Here is a 26,028-nt window from a genome sequence, read left to right on the forward strand (position 1 = left end):
CGTTATTAGTAAAACCTTTCCCTTGCCAAGGGAATCCTACGTGCTACAACTCCAAACTAGAAGGAGGGTTAGCTGGCACGAGGTGCTAAAGCTAACAAGAGAAAATAGTTGTTATTTTTCTGGTGCCACGCTGAAATTCCTCCGTTTGATTTCAGCGGGTTAAATCATTGGCCGCTGAAGTGTGCCCAGAATGTTCGTTCATGAAGAATTATTCAGGTCACACTCAAGTCATTACTTATGATTTCCAGACGAATATCAATGTCTTATCCAATTGAACTAATAAGTGTAAATCTGGCCATTTACATTCTGAAATAGATATTTTAAATAATATCCAAATTGTTGAGTTCTCTAAATAAGACATTGCAAACCTTTTCCAAACTAACCTAGATTAAGCACTTCTCAGGTTAATTAAAGTTTAATTCACAAATTGCCTATACAGGTTTGATTTATCATTAAATTGATCAATCAGTAAAATTTGGGTTTTTCAGAACCCATTCAATAATCCAGTATTGACAGAAGCCCCGCCCAGCGGGAATCCCATGTGGTTTCGGCCTTAGGGAGAAGTGCCACAGTGTTGAATGTGCCCAACATTTGGTCTACTGTTTACGCATATGATATCCAATCAACAGAGATTGTATGGATTATCGTCTCATTCAATTTAATAAGTTAAATTGTTGAACATAATTTAATGTTCTTCCAATCAAATGAGACTTTTTTAAACTTCTCACATTAACCTAGATGAAGCCACATCTCATGTTAATTAAAGTTTAATACCCAGAGCCTACACAGGTAGGATTAATCATTGGCATTGATTAATTGATTCAATTTGCTTTTGCAAATTCATTCACGTCCAACTTCCACATTACTGGTACAGTACTGGTAGTTTGTCAACATCTATAAATAGATTAAACTTGTCTTTGCAGCTTCCAATTAATTCCAAATCCAAACTTTGAATAAATTCAGTGAAAAATGTTCTCTAAATTTTTCTAATAATGTGCAAGCTATCAAAGGAGGTGGTCACCACTCCTCCGCTAAGTAGTGAACCTCCACCCATAAAAGGATTGATCTCTGACCTCAGCAGCGATACCAACCCTAATTATGCCATTAGTGAAAAAAACAGCCGAAATTGCGAACGCTCTCCAAAATCAACCATCAAACACAGGCTTTGTGACGGTTCTCCCCACTTTTGCACTGATGTATCGCCATAAAAATGTGGCATCGGTCCAATACCACCGTGCACAGCTGAAGCACGTGCCAGTCGTGGCTAGCATTAGGGTACAGGCGGAGAGAACTGAGCAACTATTGACAAAAGCAGGAAATGAAAACATTCTGCTAGTCGAGGAACTGCGTTTGAAATCTGAACAAATATAAGTAATTGCAAATACTTATGACGATAAACGAGCACAAACTCTTCAACACAATCGTTGTCTCCAGGAACAACTCGATTTAGCCAAAACTAAATACGAGGTAGTCCACTCCAAACTAGATAAATCTGTTGAGTTATCTACAAATAGGAGCGCGCAATTTGATAACATGCAGGCAGTTTGGTTGAACGTTACTCAGAGTAACATGGTTCTACTCAAAATTCTGCAGACCAAAGACGATCAGTTGATGAACACAATGACGAAGTTGGATGACAAATCAGCAGAACTCATTGAAGTCTCATTGAAGTCGCTGACCAAATGAATGATGAGAGAACTCGGGTGATGAAGATGGAAATCTTGATTTCTAAGCAAGCGGAAGAAATCTCATCACTGAATCTCTCGCTCCGTACTCAAGACCTGTATCTGCAAACCATGACAGATAAGTTTGAGACCGAAAGGAGCAAGTGCGACACTCACGTGTCCAAAATCAGTACTCTAAGCGCTCAAGTGGACTCTGCAATGCAGCAGAATACCACCCTTAGGTACCATCTGGAGGAAGTCCAGAAGGGTCACGCTCTACAGCGTGACTATCCATCCAAGCAACCGGAGCCCGGTACTCAAAGGAGTGAAGACGATAGGTTTCAGACATTGCCTCCGTCAGGTGTCCCCCAGTCTTCTCCGTTTGGCCATTCGGCACTGAGTAATATGGTACCTCTTGGCCAACAAAGCCAAAGCTTGGCTTCTTCTTTTGGCCTTTTGGCCCCACTTTCCCCACAGGATAAAGCCCACCCTCTCCGCCCGCTTGACGCGGAATACCTTGACAAACTCGTCAAGTATTTCCCCACCTTTGACCCCGTTCCAGGTCAGCCAAATGATACTGAGACGTTCCTAGCTGACATAGAGGACGCGTTGGATGGCTACCCGAACGCTACGGGTTCTGACAGGGTTTACCTGTTGAAGCGAACGTCGAATAGACACGTGACAAGGTTAATTCGCCTACAACAGCAACACGTGCTAAATGACTACGCTAAACTTGCCACAGCTTTGAAATTAGAATTCAGTGGTTCTGCAACTCGCAAACACGATAGCTCCCTGGCTAACACGGTCAAACAAGCTCGGAATGAACACCCACAAGCTTACTATCATAGGCTTCGTTCACCTTACTTTGGCCTACTCACTGAAACAGGCATGGAAGACCTGTTACCATTTAAACAAATGTTCCTGTCGAACATGTATCCCACCTTCATTACCTACTTGGGCCCTGCAGCCCACATTGGCTTGCCTATCTTACAACTCAGAGAGCTTGCAAGCACAGCTTTTGAGGCATCAAAAGCTCGCAACGCTAAGAGCCCTGACCACTCGGTTTTGAAGTTTGACCAGGAGCACTCACTCCAGTCAGAGGGTGCATTATCAGGTATTATCAGGTATTGGAGCGTTAAGAGACGACGCACATCAACAGTTTCACCCACGAAACCATGATTGCAATATCCTCCGCAATCGAAATAACTGTAGAGTACGTCGCCATCAAAATGATTAACGCTACAATCGACCTGTTCACTACGTTCCTGCACCCAACCCACACAAAGTGTCAGAGCACAAGGGTAACAAAGGGTTGAAGGATGATCAAAATGTAGAGCAATGTTCTCCAGAAGTTCCACTACATGAAGAACTAAAGCGAGAAACATTTGAGAAAAGGGTAAAAGAGAAGTCACAAGGACTAGACGGGGAATTACCGGACACCAGGTCCGCAGGAATTAACACCTTTAGCAAGGCCGTTAAATTTCAAATCTCTCCCGCTCTCACTCGAGACCATATCCAGGGCCCGCTTGATCAAGAAACAAGCCCCCGGGCTTTGTCTATAGACTCTGATACAAAGGTTGCGAAGAAAAAGGTCAAACGCTTCGTTAAAGCCAAGCCCACTCAAAATCTGAAAAGTCGATCTGCTTCCACCTTGAACAGAATTGACACATCACGTAGTTGCGAACGACCACTCCACTTTGTGGGGAATATGTCCACTAAACACCAATCGAAACGACCATACCTGGAGGACTGCTTAACTTGTCATGCGCTAATTGATTCCAGTGCGACAATATCACTCATCTCTCAAACATTGTTTGATGATCTAAAAAGGGCTTTGAAGCCAACTAAACGTTGGTTAAAAGTGGAACGATGCGACACTACACTTCGAGGGGTCACTCAGACTACCTCGCCTCTCACATTGAGAGTCATGCTGAAACTACACTTCAAGGACGTATCGCTCGTCCACCCTGTGTATGTCACCAGCCTTGAAACTGTACCCCTGCTACTTGGAGCAGACTTGATGGATCGGTTACTCCCATTGATGGATTGGAAAACCAACCAGGTATGGTCACAGGCTACCGTGCCTTCTCCACCGACCACGCTGTCTTTCCCTAACGCTAGCTGCAACGCAGTGTCGTGTCTTTGCTATCATTAAATTGAAGACTTATAGTTTATATCAAAGATTCCTGTAATTAGGGATTACGCGATCAACTGGTTAATGAAGATTATCATGAAAAACCTTAAAAGAGTTATAATATAGATGAGGATATGATGTAAATACATGTATTGAATTTGTTTGATTTTGTGTAACTTTTATATTTCCAATGAAGGTTGAAGTATCAGTGTGTAATATTTAATCATAGGGTGGATTGATAAAGGAATTTATATGTTTAAAGTGACTAATGAATTCCACCCTGAAACGTATTTAACGGTGTGAAATGTAGAATTATAAGACTATAATCCAATAATGTGTCTGTTGGACAAGTTAAGAGGGAGAAATGTATGGTTGAGAAAACAGAGGCTGGTAGACTACACATGACCTGGTTATAACTCTGAAAAGCTGACAACGGGAAAGAGGGCCCTTCCAAGGCCTCTCTAATCTAGGGAGGAGAGGAACGGCGAGAAACTGCCAAGGCTGGTAGAAAAGTGATAAAACTGTGTGTCTGTGTGTGTAAGTAGGTGGGGGTGGGAGTTGTAAAATGACTGTCTTTGCATTTTTGACTTCAGAGCTCTCTGAATAAAGAACAACAAACCTTTTGCAGAATCTTAGACTTTGCCTACTTATTATTAAAACTCAGGGTCTTACAAACCTCGGGAATTGGTCAACGCTTAAATGATTGTTTAGTTATCATCATTGGGATTCAAAATTCTCGTGACATTAATGCTGTTAACAAACATCAGTGCTATAATATTATTATTATAATATTATAATAATATTAAAGAATATCTACTTTATTGCTTTATTCATATTGTTAAACAACATTCTAAGTCTGCTAACATTTCGTCATGACATTTTACGAATTTCAGTTTTTTTTAAATCAATCATCAATTAGGTGATGTTTTGCAGTGTTACCAGGAGAGGGCAGTATGACACAACAACCAGGTTTGGCAGAAAAACTCTAGACCTGGTGGTCCGCAATTATTTTCAGATTGTAGTATTTTATTTTTCAAAAATAATAACAGTTGGGAGTATTAATGGCATTATAAGACATTTTACGTTTCTTTTCAGAGCTAGTCAGTCACATCTGTGTGGTCACATGACAGGATGGGTAACCAATGATATACAATGATTCTGCAAACCCCAAACAGACTGATTAGAATGTATAGTAGATGTTACAATGAACTAATCACAGTAATCAGAGACCAACTCACAGACACAGATAGACACAGACAGACAGACAGACAGGACACATAGTACATACAAAGACACACAAAATACATTCCTTTTAATTTAAATGTTACATGTATTTGACAGAGATACTTCACATTAATCTACATTTTTGTAAATGTGCCAGATTTAGCCAGCTAGCTAGTTTTGAAATGTAGTCCCTGGGCAGGTAGATAAACATGAAAATATACAACATTAAAAAACATTGTGATGGATGGGGTCTGATTGTCTCTCAAGTCATTGTTAAAGGAGTGACAGGTTACATAGCTCCTTAAATGTCCTTCAATGGTCAATGTTCCAGATGTGAGGCTCTCACTGAGAAAGCTGCTGATAGTCTGAGGTGGTTGTGTTGATATTCAGTATCTCTCATGAACCTCTAACAGGCCAACACTGTACAATATATTCATCAAATACATTTATGTTGAATGTGTGTAGGACTGACTGCTAGATAGGGGTCCAGCTAGGTACCTAGTGGAGGACTAACTGACCCTCCTGCTAGATAGGGGTCCAGCTAGGTACCTAGTGGAGGACTGACTGAACCTCCTGCTAGATAGGGGTCCAGCTAGGTACCTAGTGTAGGACTAACTGACCCTCCTGCTAGATAGGGGTCCAGCTAGGTACCTAGTGTAGGACTAACTGACCCTCCTGCTAGATAGGGGTCCAGCTAGGTACCTAGTGGAGGACTAACAGACCCTCCTGCTAGATAGGGGTCCAGCTAGGTACCTAGTGTAGGACTAACTGACCCTCCTGCTAGATAGGGGTCCAGCTAGGTACCTAGTGGAGGACTAACAGACCCTCCTGCTAGATAGGGGTCCAGCTAGGTACCTAGTGGAGGACTGACTGAACCTCCTGCTAGATAGGGGTCCAGCTAGGTACCTAGTGGAGGACTGACTGACCCTCCTGCTAGAAGATCCACACTTCCAGGAGGCTGCAGAAGGAGAGACGCTGTGTGGTTGGTCCTTCAGTAAGTCTATTGTTATTATACTGGTCATGTTTGATTGATATTTTCTGTACATTTTTGTGACCCTGAATTAAAGCAACAGACAGCAAGAACATGTTGAACCATCCTGCCTGTCTATTCTGCCTTGTCTCCCCACACCCAGGGGTTGACTGCAACTGTTCATCTGAAGCTGTGAACAAAGACAGGGGTCCAGCTCCCAAAGAAGGATGATCATCCTGGAACTTGACTCATTTCCTTTTCTCAACACCATGTCGATGATGTCACGTGCCTTCTCTGCCCTCTCAGCGATCACCTTCACGGACTCCATTTCCTCCTGGTTGATGACTGTGTGTTGCAGGAGTCTGTCCAGCAGACCATCCAGGACAGGTCCTGATACTCGTTTCACAAACTCTGTCCGTACAGAACGCAGCTGCTGCTCTGCAGAACCAGTCAGACTGCTTTCAGCCGGACCTCCTGCCCCCAACACAACACCTAAGAGAGTCAGGTTCCAAAATAAATACATTTGTACATTTACATGTCAGTCATTTAGGAACAGACTTCTTTCAAAATGACTTACAATAAAAGTCTAAATTGTATTATTGAATCTTAGCACTGAGAACACATTCTATAATAATAACAACCTGCATCAATGAACACATCACACCATTACTGTTTCAGTCATATTCAGTTTCACAGAAAAAGAGTCTGGGTCATTCAGAACCAGTCTAATCTACATCAAGTCCTGGAGGAGATGTCATTGGGTCATTCAGAACCAGGCTAATCTACATCAAGTCCTGGAGGAGATGTCATTGTTCTTGAAGACAGTCTTTTATAATCAGGACTAGTCCAGGTCCTACAGTAAACCATGTTGACTGTCCTAGTCCAGGTCCTACAGTAAACCATGTTGACTGTACTAGTCCAGGTCCTACAGTAAACCATGTTTACTGTCCTAGTCCAGGTCCTACAGTAAACCATGTTGACTGTCCTAGTCCAGGTCCTACAGTAAACCATGTTGACTGTCCTAGTCCAGGTCCTACAGTAAACCATGTTGACTGGACTAGTCCAGGTCCTACAGTAAACCATGTTGACTGGCCCTCAAGTCATTGGTTTGTATCTCTCATGTTTACTTACTAGTTGAATGGGTTTCAGTGATGAATTCATCTGAAAGAAACAGAAATAGGTTATATCACTCTAAAGAGCATCTGTCTGAAAAAGTGATGATTGACATATTCTCCTACCTTTTTGTAGAGTTTCTTTCCACACTATCCTCTCATCATCACCGATTAACTCCATCTCAATCCCTGTAATTTTCATTTTCACCTTGAAAAAGCTTGGTGTGGTGTCTCTATGTATGAGATGAATCTTCTGGAGAGCGAGAGCGAGAGAGCGAGCGAGAGCGAGCGAGAGAGAGCGAGAGAGAGCGAGAGAGAGCGAGAGAGAGCGAGAGAGAGAGCGAGAGAAACATGGTTAAACATCAATTAAAAACAACAAATCTTCCTCCACAGTAACTAAACACAACAGCCTCTGAATACAAAATATACTCAAACAGATTTTCTAACAGGCAAACTCAACCCTCAGTCTCGCTGCCAACATCCCCTCCAGCATTCCCACCAAGTCCACAGACCCCTGTCCTTGAATCTTGTTCTTTCATGTCCTCCAAATTGCTAATTTAGCTGCCCCTGACACAAAGTTCAGTTAGCAACAGTCTCTGGGCTGCTTGAACCGTCACTGTACAACAGTCTCTGGGCTGCTTGAACCGTCACTGTACAACAGTCTCTGGGCTGCTTGAACCGTCACTGTACAACAGTCTCTGGGCTGCTTGAACCGTCACTGTACAACAGTCTCTGGGCTGCTAGAACCGTCACTGTACAACAGTCTCTGGGCTGCTTGAACCGTCACTGTACAACAGTCTCTGGGCTGCTAGAACCGTCACTGTACAACAGTCTCTGGGCTGCTTGAACCGTCACTGTACAACAGTCTCTGGGCTGCTTGAACCGTCACTGTACAACAGTCTCTGGGCTGCTTGAACCGTCACTGTACAACAGTCTCTGGGCTGCTTGAACCGTCACTGTACAACAGTCTCTGGGCTGCTTGAACCGTCACTGTACAACAGTCTCTGGTCTGCTTGAACCGTCACTGTACAACAGTCTCTGGGCTGCTTGAACCGTCACTGTACAACAGTCTCTGGGCTGCTTGAACCGTCACTGTACAACAGTCTCTGGGCTGCTTGAACCGTCACTGTACAACAGTCTCTGGGCTGCTTGAAGCCAGAAAGCCATGATCCTAGAAGAAATGTCCACCAGGCCTTGCCCATCCTTGTGCAGTGGCAGGTACAGACCTGCCCACAGCGATTCACTCTTTCCCCAATTAACTCTACCTGAGGAGGCCCCCTCATACACCTTTAGAGCGTTTGAGAGAACCTTAACATCCTCACGCCCTGTAATAAAAACTGTCAGGTCATCTGCATACACAGACAATGCTATTGTGGGACCCTTCATAACCCCTGGCACAGAGAAACCAGTAAGCCTCGCTCGTGGTCAGGTACACAGTAAGACTGGTCCTTGTGGACCAACAGCCCCAGATATTCTTTCAACCCGTTTGAGAGACACTGAGATATCATTATATATTCTGCACACAGCAATGAAACAGGTCGACAGTTTTTTTAAAGGGCCAAATCCCCCCCTTTTGGCAACAATGAAAGCACAGCACGTTGACAGGATACAGGAAGAGAATCCTCATGAAAAGATTTACACACCACTTCATAAAAATCCCCGCGAATAGACAGCTGGATTAGCACCCCAGTGCTTATAGAACTCAGATGGTAAAACATCGATGCCAGGGGCTCCGGGGTCCCTCTGAGTGAGCAACTTCAATTCAATAGATTTGATGTCCTGTTCAAGGGCCCTGATAGTCTCTTTAACTTCAATACTAGACAGAGCAGTATACTGTTGACAAGAAACACGTATTTGGGCCTTCCCAACCTCCCACCATTGTCTCAAGGATTCAAAATTCTAATTAATAACCCTCAATTTTCCCCAAAACAACAAAAACCTTTCCCAAAACATGTCGTCATGTAATATCTTCACATTAAAATACCAATAAGGTGATGACCTTCATGGACAAGTGAATATCAACAGTAACAATATGGTGATCAGAAAAACCCAAAGGAGTAATGTCACCTTAAACCCTACTACAGTAGTGATCAGATACATACAACCTGTCTAACCTTGCTGCACCGACACCACCTTCATTAACTACTACAGCAGTGATCAGATACATACAACCTGTCTAACCTTGCTGCACCGACACCACCTTCATTAACTACTACAGCAGTGATCAGATACATACAACCTGTCTGACCTTGCTGCACCGACACCACCTTCATTAACTACTACAGTAGAGCTCAGATACATACAACCTGTCTGACCCTGCTGCACCGACACCACCTTCATTAACTACTACAGCAGTGATCAGATACATACAACCTGTCTGACCTTGCTGCACCGACACCACCTTCATTAACTACTACAGTAGAGCTCAGATACATACAACCTGTCTGACCCTGCTGCACCGACACCACCTTCATGAACTACTACAGTAGTGATCAGATACATACAACCTGTCTGACCCTGCTGCACCGACACCACCTTCATTAACTACTACAGTAGTGATCAGATACATACAACCTGTCTGACCTTGCTGCACCGACACCACCTTCATTAACTACTACAGTAGAGCTCAGATACATATAACCTGTCTAACCTTGCTGCACCAACACCACCTTCATTAACTTTTAGCCATGTGTACTGACTAACTTTTTCATTCCTTGCTCTCCACACATCAAGAGGCTCAAACTCAGTTAGTAGACCAGACAGACAAGTAGCTGACCGCAGGGGAGGTTCTTCAGCATTGTGATCAACAGTAAAATCCAGTGTACCGTTCCAGTCCCCAGCTAAAACCATACACCCCTCTTGGTCATACTGTCTTAAGGTTTCCTTAATTTGATCAAATACAGCAATATGCCCTGTACCCTCATTAGAAACATTACAAAATAATAACATCCGCCTTGACCAATAAAACCCAACCCTTGACAATCTCTAGATACCACAGTCACCCCTAAGCCTGAGAAAAACAAAATTGCCATCCCAGCACTGAAAGTAGTACTATGACTGAGTATATGCTGCCCCTCCCACCACATACCCCAGTCAACTTCATTAGCCTCATCACTATGAATCTCCTGTAGAAAAACTACATTAAAACTTTTCTGTTTTATTTCTTCTACTACCCAAGCCAATTTAATAGATTTCCCAAAAGTCTGGTCAAGGAACCCATTTACCTCACCTAGATTGTAAATTGAGTCATCGCCAGCTGCTATCAGATCAACAAGGATATCAGAAATATACATATTCTTCTCCTGATCCTCCTCAACTGAGGCCACAGACCCCTGACTCCCCTCTGCCACATCCCTCTCAACACTCCCCACTTGTACCACATCACTCGTACTGGGCATCTCCACTACCTGGGAGACTAGGCCCACCTGAACCCCCTCCTGTACCCCATCACTCGTACTGGGCATCTCCACTACCTGGGAGACTAGGCCCACCTGAACCCCCTCCTGTACCTCATCACCCGTCCTGGGCATCTCCACTACCTTGGAGACTAGCCCCACCTGAACCCCCTCCTGTACCCCATCACTCGTAGTGTGCTTCTCCACTACCTGGGAGACTATCCCCACCTGAACCCCTCTCCTGTACCACATCACTCATACTGGGCATCTCCACTACCTGGGAGACTAGCTCCACCTGAACTCCCCTCCTGTACCCTATTACTCATAGTGGACATCTCCACTACCTGGGAGACTAGCTCCACCTGAACCCCCTCCTGTACCCCATCACTCGTACCGGGCATCTCCACTACCTGGGAGACTAGCTCCACCTGAACCCCCTCCTGTACCCCATTACTCGTACCGGGCATCTCCACTACCTGGGAGACTAGCCCCACCTGAACCCCCTCCTGTACACCATCACTTGTAGTGGGCATCTCCACTACCTGGGAGACTAGCCCCACCTGAACCCCCTCCTGTACACCATCACTCATAGTGGACATCTCCACTACCTGGGAGACTAGCTCCACCTGAACCCCCTCCTGTACACCATCACTCGTAGTGGGCATCTCCACTCCCTGGGAGACTAGCTCCACCTGAACCCCCTCCTGTACACCATCACTCGTAGTGGGCATCTCCTCCACTACCTGGGAGACTAGCTCCACCTGAACCCCCTCCTGTACACCATCACTCGTAGTGGGCATCTCCACTACCTGGGAGACTAGCTCCACCTGAACCCCCTCCTGTACACCATCACTCGTAGTGGGCATCTCCACTACCTGGGAGACTAGCCCCACCTGAACCCCCTCCTGTACACCATCACTCGTAGTGGGCATCTCCACTACCTGGGAGACTAGCTCCACCTGAACCCCCTCCTGTACACCATCACTCGTAGTGGGCATCTCCACTACCTGGGAGACTAGCTCCACCTGAACCCCCTCCTGTACCCCATTACTCGTACCGGACATCTCCACTACCTGGGAGACTAGCTCCACCTGAACCCACTCCTGTACACCATCACTCGTAGTGGGCATCTCCACTACCTGGGAGACTAGCTCCACCTGAACCCCCTCCTGTACCACATCACTCGTACTGGGCATCTTCTCACCAGTCTGGGAAAATGGCTCCCCAGATCCATCCTGAGCTCCTACAACAATCATTTTCTGCTGCAAATCAGACGCTATGTTCCCCTCTGTTACAAGCTGCAACTCAGTACCCTCAACACAAACAACTTGTTCCTCAGCAACAGGTGGTTGATGCTGCTCTACCACTGTCAGCCCACTTCTCCCTTCATCAGTGAGCCCAGGCGTTACGAGGACCACCTGCAAGCATGTCACTTATGGCCAACATCCCCACACTCAAAACACTGTTGACTACCCGTACTAGCATAAGCCATATACAGTCTGTTGTCATACTTGACATTAAACGATAACTCCAAAGTCTGCTCCGGTGAGTCCAAAAACATAAACACCTGTCGCCAAAACAACAACCTTTTTCATAGCTGAGTTTTTGAAACCCAACTTCCCAAACTGCAATAACTCGCGTTCCAATCACTCATTTGCAATAAAAGGCGAGACATTCAACATCGTAACCCTTGTTGACGGAGAAAAAGCGGAGAAACTTTTTCATAGCCTACCTTCTCTCCTACTGCGACCAGAAACTCTTCCACAGTGACAGTAGCTTCAGTAGCACACCTCAAGCCGTGCCCAAGTGGCAGGGACGCCGACCCCATGTGGGTCTCCATCCCCACCAAAACCAGGACAATTCAACAAGAAATACAATATATCTAAATCTACCACTGAAAAAAACCTGAATCTGCAGAAAAAGGAAAACCACCCAGAAAAGTAAACAAGAAAGAAACCACAGGCGATCTAACTCCAGACAACACTCACACTCATACAATACCCAGCATGCACCAAACACTGCCAACACTCACTCGCTCATACAATACCCAGCATGCACCAAACACTGCCAACACTCACACTCGCTCATACAATACCCAGCATGCACCAAACACTCCCAACACTCACTCGCTCATACAATACCCAGCATGCACCAAACACTCCCAACACTCACACTCGCTCATACAATACCCAGCATACACCAAACACTCCCAACACCCATTGCTCATACAATACCCAGCATGCACCAAACACTGCCAACACTCACACTCGCTCATACATTACCCAGCATGCACCAAACACTGCCAGCATGCACAGAGACAGAGAGACAGAGACAGAGACAGAAACAGAGAGATATGTGACTTGTGACTTAAATGTCTGATTCATGTTCTTAGTCTACTAAAACTCTACCTGTGGATAGATGGAGGTAGAACAGGGAATGTTCAGTTTGAAGAAATGATTCAGTTTTAAGGACCGCTCTGGTCTTGTGATGAGAATCTTTTTAGACCCTTGAGCCTTTTCCTGTTGTTCCACAGCCTGCGAAACGAGGCAAGGAATACACAGTCAGTCAATGTAAAGTCTAATTCAAACATTATTCAGAAAACTAGCAACACAGGTATCTTCATTAAACGAGTGTCAACATAAACTGCACCACTGGTTAGTTAAGGTCATCTCTAAAATAATGGTCCCTCACCTGTATTTGGCCAGGGTTACTGGGGAACAGGTAAAGGTGTGGAATTAGTTCATTTATTTCCTTCATCACTGTCAGATAGAGCATCAGCTCACAGTGGACATCTACGTTCCAAGACAGTAATCTCAGTATCAGAGAGATAGCTGAGAACTTGGGATGGAGAATCTTAGCATGGAATCTGGTGACCTCATGCACTTCCTCTAAAGACACTCCATGTTCGTCTACATGAAGAATCTTCATCTCATTCCTTAGGGAAGGGTTGGTCCCTGAACAACACAATACAAAGGAGACAGAAAGACAAATATTGTATTATTCATCTAACTAAAACACAAAGAATATGCAGTACCAGATCACAGTAAACTCAAACTCCCAGAATAGTTCATTAATTCAGGAAGTGAAACTCAGTTACATGGAAATGTCTTTCTGAATACTACTTCTATGTGGTTTTACCTAAACAGACAAAGTGTGGCAGATGAACTTCCTCCAGTTCACCTAACTCCATAGTGATGTCCAGCAATGGACCACCTTGTGTGTACTGCATGTCTTTCAGAAGTTGACTGTAGGGATCCCAGTTCCTGAAGTGATAATTCAGAACGACATCTCTCTCACACAGCCAGCGGAGCCCAGACACTGTGCACTCATAACTCCCTTTGGGTGTCCTGTGTCTGAGGGCAACAACAAGATATGGTAGAGAGGGTCAATGGTCAAATGGAGAGGTTGGAATAGAAGACTATTCCCAAAGGTAATGGGGAAATACACTGGCAAGTGGAATGAAATGTTAAAAGTTATTTTACCTGAACATTGTCACTCCCTGGACAGTGGAAGTCAAGGGTTCAATCTGAAGCCAGTGTGTAGAGTCCTGAACAAGGACAAGCATGTCAGTAATACATATGGGGCCTGTTTCCTGGACACAGATTGAGTCTAGTGCTGGACTAAAAAACCTCTATTGAAGTTTCAATAGAAAGTTCTTTAAGGTCCAGGACTAGACTTAATCTGTGTCTGGGAACCTGGCCCATTAACCAAAGTAAATAATCTAATGTATTTATTCAATGTTACATGGAATGCTTGGGGATTTATGAATTAAACTGTCTAATGGCAAAACAGCTAAAATCCTGCATGCCTACAAGCAGAACACAGGACTGTCTATATCCCAGTATGAATGGTTGGTCAGTACACACCTGGCTTTGAGACTGTGTTTATATTACTAAAGCAGAACACAGGACTGTCTATATCCCAGTATGAATGGTTGGTCACTACACACCTGGCTTTGAGACTGTGTTTATATTACTAAAGCAGAACACAGGACTGTCTATATCCCAGTATGAATGGTTGGTCACTACACACCTGGCTTTGAGACTGTGTTTATATTACTAAAGCAGAACACAGGACTGTCTATATCCCAGTATGAATGGTTGGTCAGTACACACCTGGCTTTGAGACTGTGCCGGACTCCTACATGTATGTAAAAGTAAGAATTGACATTATGACTTACCTTAACATGGTCACAAGTCTTACAGCTCTGAGGAATCCCTGAAGTTAAAAGTAGTTGTAATTTAAAATGGGCAATCTCATGTAATAATGAATTAATAATTATTAAATAGACTTTTAATAAAAATGAATATAAATTATCAACAGTCTCAGAATGTGCACTCAATAGCATACCATAATCTGACATTAGTGCTATAATAATTAATGTTTGTGGAAGCAGGAAACCACATCGTTCTGGTCCATGTTTTGTAGATGTTGGGGGCCTGATTTCTGGTAGATCCTAGGATGAGAGCTTAAAGGTAGAGTCATCTAAATGATGATGTACGAACAGCACCACAGATATTGTGATGAGCAAGATGCCTGACTTCTCTCTCACACAGTCACACACAGTATCTGCCCATGTGGAAGGGTTCTCTTCACTCTCTTACAGTGTGTTAGTCACTGGACCAAAACAGCAGAGAAGTTTAGCCTTGTGCTCCACCACTCTTAGTTGTTGTAGAAATTGACCCACTACGCTGTTTACTTTGTGCATCTACGTCATATCGCTGACTCTACCTTTAAGTTTGTTTTGACCAAATAGATCATGATTGTGTTCCTTGCCTGGGACTAAACTAAAATGAACGCTTTTATCGTATTTTGATTTTCAAACAATTATCAGTTAATCAATTAACACTCACATTTCTCAGGTCCAGACTTGATCCAACACTCTCCACCATGGTCTCTGGTGTTGGTAAAGCAGAAGGAAAAACTGATTAAACTAAATATAACTTATAAAGGCTTTATATAGCATACATACAGTCTTCATAAGACATACAACAAGTTTATAAGGGGTGAGAGAACAACCCCCTACATAGGACGTATGTCAACTTTCATAGAGGCAATACCAACAGGTGACATTGCATATCTTGAGGAAATCCATTAGAGATGTGAAGTCACCAGGTAGTGAATATAGAAAGAATGACATTACAGAGAGGCTGTTCTATTTAACAGGTTCTGGTGCCCTCTAGTGGTTAGAGAGAGAATTACATTACAGAGAGGCTGTTCTATTTAACAGGTTCTGGTGCCCTCTAGTGGTTAGAGAGAGAATGACATTACAGAGAGGCTGTTCTATTTAACAGGTTGATGCCCTCTAGTGGTTAGAGAGAGAATTACATTACAGAGAGGCTGTTCTATTTAACAGGTTCTGGTGCCCTCTAGTGGTTAGAGAGAGAATTACATTACAGAGAGGCTGTTCTATTTAACAGGTTCTGGTGCCTTCTAGTGGTTAGAGAGAGAATTACATTACAGAGAGGCTGTTCTATTTAACTGGTTCTGATGCCCTCTAGCCGTTAGAGAGAGAATGACATTAGAGAGAGGCTGTTCTATTTAACAGGTTCTGATGCCCTCTAGTGGTTAGAGAGAGACTGACACATCGATCGAGGCTGTTATATTTAACAGACTGAAAATAAATAGAGGACAGGAATCTACTAATACATTAAAACACGCCACTACTACTAATCTAATTGTCTGTAGGTCCAACAGAACACATTAAAACACGCCACTACTACTAATCTAACTGGCTGTAGGTCCAACAGAACACATTAAAACACATGACTACTACTAATCTAACTGTCTGTAGGTCCAACAGAACACATTAAAACACACATCTACTACTAATCTAACTATCTGTAGGTCCAACAGAACACATTAAAACACACCACTACTACTAATCTAACTGTCTGTAGGTCCAACAGAACACATTAAAACACACCACTACTACTAATCTAACTGTCTGTAGGTCCAACAGAACACATTAAAACACACCACTACTACTAATCTACTGTCTGTAGGTCCAACAGAACACATTAAAACACACCACTACTACTAATCTAACTGTCTGTAGGTCCAACAGAACACATTAAAACACACCATTACTACTAATCTAACTGTCTGTAGGTTCAACAGAACACATTAAAACACACCACTACTACTAATCTACTGTCTGTAGGTCCAACAGAACACATTAAAACACACCACTACTACTAATCTAACTGTCTGTAGGTCCAACAGAACACATTAAAACACACCACTACTACTAATCTAACTGTCTGTAGGTCCAATAGAACACATTAAAACACACCACTACTACTAATCTAACTGTATGTAGGTCCAACAGAACCCATTAAAACACACCACTACTAATCTAACTGTAGGAATGATTCCAGAGGGAAACAAATGATAAAACATTTCTATGACTCACCTCTGAATATGTTGGTCATCTATCTGACACAGGGTCACTGAGGAAGGGGAGAAGGAGTAAACCCCAAATCCAGGATAGAGGGGTTCAGTGAATGTGGTGTGTTCTGTGTAGAGGTGTGTCAGTGTACCAGAGGAGGACACACTATAGAAGGACAAAGTACCAGCTGGCCAGTCCAGAAACACTCCAACTCTCTTAGAATGAGGAAGAGAGATGGATCTCCAATGGACTCCAGCATGGTAAAAGTGATAACCTTTATCATAGCAGAATAAACACCAGGACTTCCTATTGAATCCAATCCAACGGTCACTCTCCTGTCCCTTCCTCTTCATTCCTTTGTACATTACACCAATGTAAATCTGGTCACCATCCCTGTCACCATCCCTCTCCACCTCCCAGTAATAACGACCAGATAAGCCTTCTCTGCAGAGAACTTGGGGATGACAGTCAAATCTGTCTGGATGGTCTTCATAATGCTGCTTCTCTTCCACCCGTGTCACCTTCCTGTTCCCCTCAGACAGTATCAGGAATGGGTGTGCTGTATTTGGGTCCAGGTTGAGATGACAGGCATCTGTAGATAAAAGGAGAGTTCAATCAAACCACATCTTCATATAAAATGTTGTTTTGTAGGTACAGAACAAGTATTGATTAGTTACTATGTTACTATAGTTCTGAATATGCAGTTAATTAGGATTAAAGAGACTTACATTTCCTCAGCCCTGATTTCAGCCTGCACTCTCCACCATGATCCACACTGTAGGAGAAACAGGTTATTGACTGACAAAGACCTAATAAAGCAGTCAACATTTAAACCATATTGTTGTGTTCTGGTGCACTATCCAAGTTCATTACTAGAGACATACAGGTATTCTATCCTACCTACTGCATACAGAACGGAGTACAATTCATTACAAGAGACATACAGGTATTCTATCCTACCTACTGCATACAGAACGGAGTACAATTCATTACAAGAGACATACAGGTATTCTATCCTACCTACTGCATACAGAACGGAGTACAATTCATTACTAGAGACATACAGGTATTCTATCCTACCTACTGCATACAGAACAGAGTACAATTCATTACTAGAGACATACAGGTATTCTATCCTACCTACTGCATACAGAACAGAGTACAATTCATTACTAGAGACATACAGGTATTCTATCCTACCTACTGCATACAGAACGCAGTACAATTCATTACTAGAGACATGCAGGTATTCTATCCTACCTACTGCATACAGAACAGAGTACAATTCATTACTATAGACATACAGGTATTCTATCCTACCTACTGCATACAGAACGGAGTACAATTCATTACTAGAGACATACAGGTATTCTATCCTACCTACTGCATACAGAACAGAGTACAATTCCAACAGGATATTAGAGATGCAGAAGAAGAGTATTCATGTGGTGATATACAGTTGAATTCGGGAAGTTTACATACTCCTTAGCCAAATACATTTAAACTCAGTTTCACAATTCCTGACATTTAATGCTAGCAAAAATACCCTATTTCAGTTAGGTCAGTTAGGATCACCACTTTATTTTAAGAATGTGAAATGTCAGAATAATAGTAGAGAGAATGATTTATTTCAGCTTTTATTTCTTTCATCACATTCCCAGTGGGTCAGAAGTTTACATACACTCAATTATTATTTGGTAGCATTGCCTTTAAATTGTTTAACTTGGGTCAAACGTTTTGGGTAGCCTTCCACAAGCTTCCCACAATAAGTTGGGTGAATTTTGGCCCATTCCTCCTGACAGAGCTGGTGTAACTGAGTCAGGTTTGGAGGCCTCCTTGCTCGCACACGCTTTTTCAGTTCTGCCCACAAATATTCTTTCAGATTGAGGTCAGGGCTTTGTGATGGCAAATCCAAAACCTTGACTTTGTTGTCCTTAAACCATTTTGCCACAACTTTGGAAGTATGGTTGGGATCATTGTGCATTTGGAAGATCCATTTGCGACCAAGCTTTAACTTCCTGACTGATGTCTTGAGATGTTGCTTCAATATATCCACATAATTTCCCTCCTCATGATGCTATCTATTTTGTGAAGTGTGTCGTAGCAGAATCAGAATTAGTTAGGTAACATTGATAAATAAGATGTTTTATTTACATAATAATGCTTATGTGAGATATTTGTCATTAGAATGTCTTCTTTTGGATAATACTGTTGGCAGTTGCATTTTCCTCTTTCTTCTCCAGGGAAAAGTCACTTGGGGCCCAGAGAGGGGAGAGGCTTGTCTTTTATGGTTATTTTATGGTAATATGCAGAATATCAGAAAGGGAAGTCAGAATTGAACAGTGTCTTCCAATGTATCTGTTAAACCATGTGAAGGGCTCCACAATGTCTGTGTGCCAGTCACTCCCCTCTGTGAGTTTATCAAGAAGGGGGTGTACTTGAGATGGGAGTATCTAGAATTGACAATTGATATATGCCATTGGATGAGGTAATGTTTTGGTAGACAGTGAAGTACCAAGAACGAGATAAGAACTTCGTTTAGGAGACCAAACTGAACAATAATTTATAGCTAATGCTGTCTGGCTATGGGATACTCCTCTCTCAAGTAAAAGTCTTCCTTTGTGCAGTTTTCCTAAGACATGTGGTTCGTCATTGTGAGCTGGGAGGGGTGGATCTTTGCTATAAAAGATCTCAGTTGCCATTTTGTAAGCACTCTCAGAATTCATTTATAGACACTGAATTGATCTGAGAGTCAAAGGGCTATGGTGAAGCTCATATTATTAAAAGATGGAGTTTAAAGTATAACTCTGACTTGTGTGTGGTTTGTAAACTCTCCTTTCACTTAGTAATACAGGAAATACCACGACAAGTGCATCAGACCCTCCTGCAGCAAAGCACCGCCACAACATGATGCTGCCACCCCCGTGCCTCACGGTTGGGATGGTGTTCTTTGGCTTGCAAGCCTCCCCCTTTTTCCTCCAAACATAACAATGGTCATTATGGCCAAACAGTTCTATTTTTGTTTCATCGGACCAAAGGACATTTCTCCCAAAAGTACGATCTCTGTCCCCATGTACAGTTGCAAACCGTAGTCTGGCTTTTTTATGATGGTTTTGGAGCAGTGGCTTCTTCCTTGCTGAGCGGCCTTTCAGGTTATGTCGATATAGGACTCGTTTTACTGTGGATATAGATACTTTTGTACCTGTTTCCTCCAGCATCTTCATAAAGTCCTTTGCTGTTGTTCTGGGATTGATTTGCACTTTTTGCACCAAAGTACGTTCATCTCTAGGAGACAGAACGCGTCTCCTTCCTGAGTGGTATGACGGCTGCGTGGTTCCATGGTGTTTATACTTGCGTACTATTGTTTTTACAGATGAATGTGGTACCTTCAGGCATTTGGAAATTGCTCCCAAGGATGAACCAGACTTGTGGAGGTCCACAATCTTTTTCTGAGGTCTTGGCTGATTTCTTTTGATTTTCCCATGATGTCAAGCAAAGAGGCACTGAGTTTGAAGGTAGGCCTTGAAATATATCCACAGGTACACCTCCAATTGACTCAAATGATGTCTATCAGAAGCCATGACATCATTTTCTGGAATTTTCCAAGCTGTGGCACAGTCAACTTAGTGTATGTAAACTTCTGACCCACTGGAATTGTGATAGTGAATTATAAGTGAAATAATCTGGCTGTAAACAATTATTGGAAAAATGACTTGTCATGCACAAAGTAAATTTCCTAACCGACTTGCCAAAACTATAGCTTGTTAACAAGAAATTTGTGGAGTGGTTGAAAAACGAGTTTTAATGACTCCAACCTAAGTGTATATAAACTTTCGACTTCAACTGTATGCTGTGTTGGAGTGCCTCGCCTGCTGAGTAAACTTCCCCTTAATTCTACCATCATGTGCTCATGTTACTGACCCTACTACACTACATATGACACAACCGCTGCTCACACTATTAGGACATCTATTCTGACTTACTTCAGCTTCATCAGTTTATATGTGGGATCCACCAGAGCAGCTGAAAGCAGTCCCCCTGCAGAGTCTCCTGGGTGATTGTAGCTCAGGTCCAGCTCTTTCAGGTGGGAGGGGTTTGACCTCAGAGCTGAAGACAGAGCAGCACAGCCCTCCTCTGTGACCAGACAGCCAGACAGCCTACAGAGACACACAACATCTGTCTAGGTTGGTGTACTGGTGTCAATCATCTTGTAGGACACCCGTACATTTTGTCCATGACACAGACATTGTGATGAAATATTAGATTTTCAGAGTATTCGTTTTACTCAGCTCAGTACCGACCTGACTGAAACAGCTGTACTTACCCCAGTTTGTGTAGTTTACAGTCTGGATCCTCCAGTCCAGCAGACAGCAGTGTAACTCAGCTCAGTACAGACCTGACTGAAACAGCTGTACTTACCCCAGTTTGTGTAGTTTACAGTCTGGATCCTCCAGTCCAGCAGACAGCAGTGTAACTCCTGAGTCCTGCAGGTCATTGTCTCTCAGCTCCAGTTGTTTCAGTTGTGAGTTGGGTGAACTCAGGACTGAGGCCAGATGTGAACAGCAACCCTCTGTCAGACCACATTGACCCAGACTAGAGGGCAGAAAAGCAAATGATTAACATGTTTAAAACATCCACATAATAACTCATACTGAAGAAAGTTAACTCACACAAGTGTCTGTATGTTGCAGAGTGGACTGGTTAGTCCAACACAGAGCAGCTTCCCTCCTCTGTCTCTCAGGTTATTGTAGCTGAGGTCCAGTTCTCTCAGGGGGGAGTTTGGTGTCTGCAGAGCTGAGGCCAGAGTCCCAAAGGATTCATATGTGAGGTAACAGCCATCCAGTCTGGAGAGAGGAGATATGTTGATATACTGTTAAATATGCAAAGTTTTAAGAATACAAGCTTTAAGAAGACAATAACAGAAGGACATGCTTATTATTATAGACATTATTATGCAGCGAACTGAAAAGAGGAGCGACCCAGGGATGTGTGTGCTTTGGGGACCTTTAACAGAATGTGACTGGCAGAACGGGTGTTGTATGTGGAGGATGAGTGCTGCAGTAGATATCTCAGATAGGGGGGAGTGAGGCCTAACAGGGTTTTATAAATAAGCATCAACCAGTGGGTCTTGCGACGGGTCTAAGGAGATGACCAGTTTACAGAGGAGTATAGAGTGCAGTGATGTGTCCTATTGATAATGGAATTTGTTTAAATTAATGATTAGAATATAATATGAAATTGATTAGAATCATGAAATTATAATCTGATGATGGTCTAGATTTAACAGGCCTGATGGAGGAAACCAGGTCTAGATTTAACAGGTACAGGCCTGATGGAGGAAACCAGGTCTAGATTTAACAGGCCTGATGGAGGAAACCAGGTCTAGATTTAACAGGTACAGGCCTGATGGAGGAAACCAGGTCTAGATTTACCAGGCCTGATGGAGGTAACCTGGTCTAGATTTAACAGGCCTGATGGAGGAAACCAGGTTTAGATTTAACAGGCCTGATGGAGGAAACCAGGTCTAGATTTAACAGGTACAGGCCTGATGGAGGAAACCAGGTCTAGATTTAACAGGTACAGGCCTGATGGAGGAAACCTGGTCTAGATTTAACAGGTACAGGCCTGATAGAGGAAACCAGGTCTAGATTTAACAGGCCTGATGGAGGAAAACAGGTCTAGATTTACCAGGCCTGATGGAGGTAACCTGGTCTAGATTTAACAGGCCTGATGGAGGAAACCAGGTTTAGATTTAACAGGCCTGATGGAGGAAACCAGGTCTAGATTTAACAGGTACAGGCCTGATGGAGGAAACCTGGTCTAGATTTAACAGGTACAGGCCTGATAGAGGAAACCAGGTCTAGATTTAACAGGCCTGATGGAGGAAAACAGGTCTAGATTTACCAGGCCTGATGGAGGTAACCTGGTCTAGATTTAACAGGCCTGATGGAGGAAACCAGGTTTAGATTTAACAGGTACAGGCCTGATGGAGGAAACCAGGTCTAGATTTAACAGGTACAGGCCTGATGGAGGAAACCTGGTCTAGATTTAACAGGTACAGGCCTGATAGAGGAAACCAGGTCTAGATTTAACAGGCCTGATGGAGGAAAACAGGTCTAGATTTACCAGGCCTGATGGAGGTAACCTGGTCTAGATTTAACAGCCCTGATGGAGGAAACCAGGTTTAGATTTAACAGGCCTGATGGAGGAAACCAGGTCTAGATTTAACAGGTACAGGCCTGATGGAGGAAACCAGGTCTAGATTTAACAGGTACAGGCCTGATGGAGGAAACCTGGTCTAGATTTAACAGGTACAGGCCTGATAGAGGAAACCAGGTCTAGATTTAACAGGCCTGATGGAGGAAAACAGGTCTAGATTTAACAGGCCTGACGGAGGAAACCTGGTCTAGATTTAACAGGCCTGATGGAGGAAACCAGGTTTAGATTTAACAGGCCTGATGGAGGAAACCAGGTCTAGATCTAACAGGTACAGGCCTGATAGAGGAAACCTGGTCTAGATTTAACAGGTACAGGCCTGATGGAGGAAACCTGGTCTAGATTTAACAGGTACAGGTCTGATAGAGGAAACCAGGTCTAGATTTAACAGGCCTGATGGAGGAAACCAGGTTTAGATTTAACAGGCCTGATGGAGGAAACCAGGTCTAGATTTAACAGGTACAGGCCTGATGGAGGAAACCAGGTCTAGATTTAACAGGAACAGGCCTGATGGAGGAAACCTGGTCTAGATTTAACAGGCCTGATAGAGGAAACCAGGTCTAGATTTAACAAGCCTGATGGAGGACACCTGGTCTAGATTTAACAGGTACAGGCCTGATGGAGGAAACCTGGTCTAGATTTAACAGGTACAGGCCTGATAGAGGAAACCAGGTCTAGATTTAACAGGCCTGATGGAGGAAACCAGGTCTAGATTTAACAGGCCTGACGGAGGAAACCTGGTCTAGATTTAACAGGCCTGATGGAGGAAACCAGGTTTAGATTTAACAGCCCTGATGGAGGAAACCAGGTCTAGATTTAACAGGTACAGGCCTGATGGAGGAAACCTGGTCTAGATTTAACAGGTACAGGTCTGATAGAGGAAACCAGGTCTAGATTTAACAGGCCTGATAGAGGAAACCAGGTCTAGATTTAACAGGCCTGATAGAGGAACCCTGGTCTAGATTTAACAGGTCTGACGGAGGAAACCAGGTCTAGATTTAACAGGTACAGGTCTGATAGAGGAAACCAGGTCTAGATTTAACAGGCCTGATGGAGGTAACGTGGTCTAGATTTAACAGGCCTGATGGAGGAAACCTGGTCTAGATTTAACAGGCCTGATGGAGGAAAACAGGTCTAGATTTAACAGGCCTGATGGAGGAAACCTGGTCTAGATTTAACAGGCCTAATGGAGGAAAACAGGTCTAGATTTAACAGGCCTGACGGAGGAAACCTGGTCTAGAGTTAACAGGCCTGATGGAGGAAACCAGGTCTAGATTTAACAGGCCTGACGGAGGAAACCAGGTCTAGATTTAACAGGCCTGATGGAGGAAACCTGGTCTAGATTTAACAGGTACAGGCCTGATGGAGGAAACCAGGTCTAGATTTAACAGGTACAGGCCTGATAGAGGAAACAAGGTCTAGATTTAACAAGTACAGGCCTGATAGAGGAAACCAGGTCTAGATTTAACAGGCCTGATAGAGAAAACCAGGTCTAGATTTAACAGGCCTGATGGAGGAAACCAGGTCTAGATTTAACAGGCCTGATAGAGGAAACCAGGTCTGGATTTAACAGGTACAGGCCTGATGGAGGAAACCAGCTCTAGATTTAACAGGACTGATAAAGGAAACCAGGTCTAGATTTAACAGGCCTGATGGAGGAAACCAGGTCTAGATTTAACAGGTACAGGCCTGATAGAGGAAACCAGGTCTAGATTTAACAGGTACAGGCCTGATGGAGGAAACCAGGTCTAGATTTAACAGGTGTCGTGGAAAATCACTTCAAATATAACTCTTACAAGAACTTTGTGAACTCAAATATGATTTTTAATACAATTGTATAGCAAATCTGGCATGTCCCGCGGAACACACACCGCTTCCCAACCCCGGTTCCAACATTTATACATAAATAGCATATGGGTCCACCCCATATGCAAATAAGCATACTTCCCCTAATTCTTCCTGCCATCATTATCTTTTTAGTTCAGGCTTCCTGCTTGTTCACGCCTACTAACGCCCATTATCTGCTTTCAGTTAAATTATAATAGTGGCCAGACCCATGCTTGTCTTAAAAATAATATATGTCCATCTATCCTCTAGGCCTATGACTCAACCCTGTATTTAATTCAATACCCCAGCATGTTCTCTGGTATGTCCTTATTGGAATTGGCAGACTCTATGTCTCTTCTTATCATTAGTGTCCAGTTGCCTTAGGCATATTTCTCTGGTATGTGTGCTTTTAGTGGAATGTGTAGACTATAAGTCTAGTGTGTCCAATTGTTTTAGGTGCCCATGTGTCTGGTCAGTCTGTCAGCACAATGGAGAAAATAAGAGGGCCAGAACGTCCCTTAGTATATCTCCATTACCACAGTCTCATGATCAACGTGAACATGTGGTTCGTTACTTTAATGTTCAGCTGTCTTATGTCTTTATATGTTATCCATGTGTCTTATGTTACTACTACAATCCCCCCTCTGGGGCTATTTAGCCACATAAATGATACAAATAAGACTTTGGGATAGTAAATGAAAATACCTATGATAAACAAGAAAATACAAAAAATAAAAACAAAGTGAAGCATATAAACCAACTAGACCAAACATCTCCAATGTGAAATAGGAGTAAAAGATCCAATCAGAAACATTAAAGAAAACCAACTAGACCAAACATCTCCAATATTCATAAGAGTAAAAGATCAAATTTGGTATAAAAATATAAGGATAAAATATTACATATTTGATGAAGCATGAGCGTGTAGGTAAATAGCCTTGCCTGAGGTTATCTCAGTTATGTGAAAATCAAAAATAATACAAGGAGTATAATAATAAATGAATAAGGAAAAAATAAAAGACCTACATGCAGTTACAAAAGAAAATTGACACAACATCATTCTAAATTTAAGCATTTCAACATGATCCTCCCTTG

The 26,028-nt window shown here is 43.1% G+C and overlaps 1 protein-coding gene across 1 annotated transcript in view; it reads right to left on the reverse strand.

Annotated features, from left to right (window-relative positions):
- Positions 1–4,854: 4,854 nt before the first annotated feature.
- LOC139577796 (NACHT, LRR and PYD domains-containing protein 3-like) overlaps positions 4,855–26,028 on the reverse strand; it is a 48,563-nt gene continuing 27,389 nt past the window's right edge. The window contains exons 6-19 of the mRNA XM_071404970.1: positions 21,561–21,734; positions 21,310–21,483; positions 20,874–21,047; positions 17,619–17,665; positions 16,915–17,482; positions 15,353–15,396; positions 14,680–14,717; positions 13,982–14,046; positions 13,638–13,852; positions 13,191–13,453; positions 12,908–13,033; positions 7,231–7,357; positions 7,124–7,153; positions 4,855–6,484 (exon numbers count right to left, since the gene is read on the reverse strand). Of these exons, the coding sequence (XP_071261071.1) occupies positions 6,084–6,484; positions 7,124–7,153; positions 7,231–7,357; positions 12,908–13,033; positions 13,191–13,453; positions 13,638–13,852; positions 13,982–14,046; positions 14,680–14,717; positions 15,353–15,396; positions 16,915–17,482; positions 17,619–17,665; positions 20,874–21,047; positions 21,310–21,483; positions 21,561–21,734 (2,446 nt within the window). The 3' untranslated portion in view covers positions 4,855–6,083. The remainder of the gene's footprint in view (positions 6,485–7,123; positions 7,154–7,230; positions 7,358–12,907; positions 13,034–13,190; positions 13,454–13,637; positions 13,853–13,981; positions 14,047–14,679; positions 14,718–15,352; positions 15,397–16,914; positions 17,483–17,618; positions 17,666–20,873; positions 21,048–21,309; positions 21,484–21,560; positions 21,735–26,028) is intronic.

This window comes from Salvelinus alpinus, chromosome 6, assembly GCF_045679555.1.
Source record: "Salvelinus alpinus chromosome 6, SLU_Salpinus.1, whole genome shotgun sequence".
Classification (NCBI taxonomy): domain Eukaryota; kingdom Metazoa; phylum Chordata; class Actinopteri; order Salmoniformes; family Salmonidae; genus Salvelinus; species Salvelinus alpinus.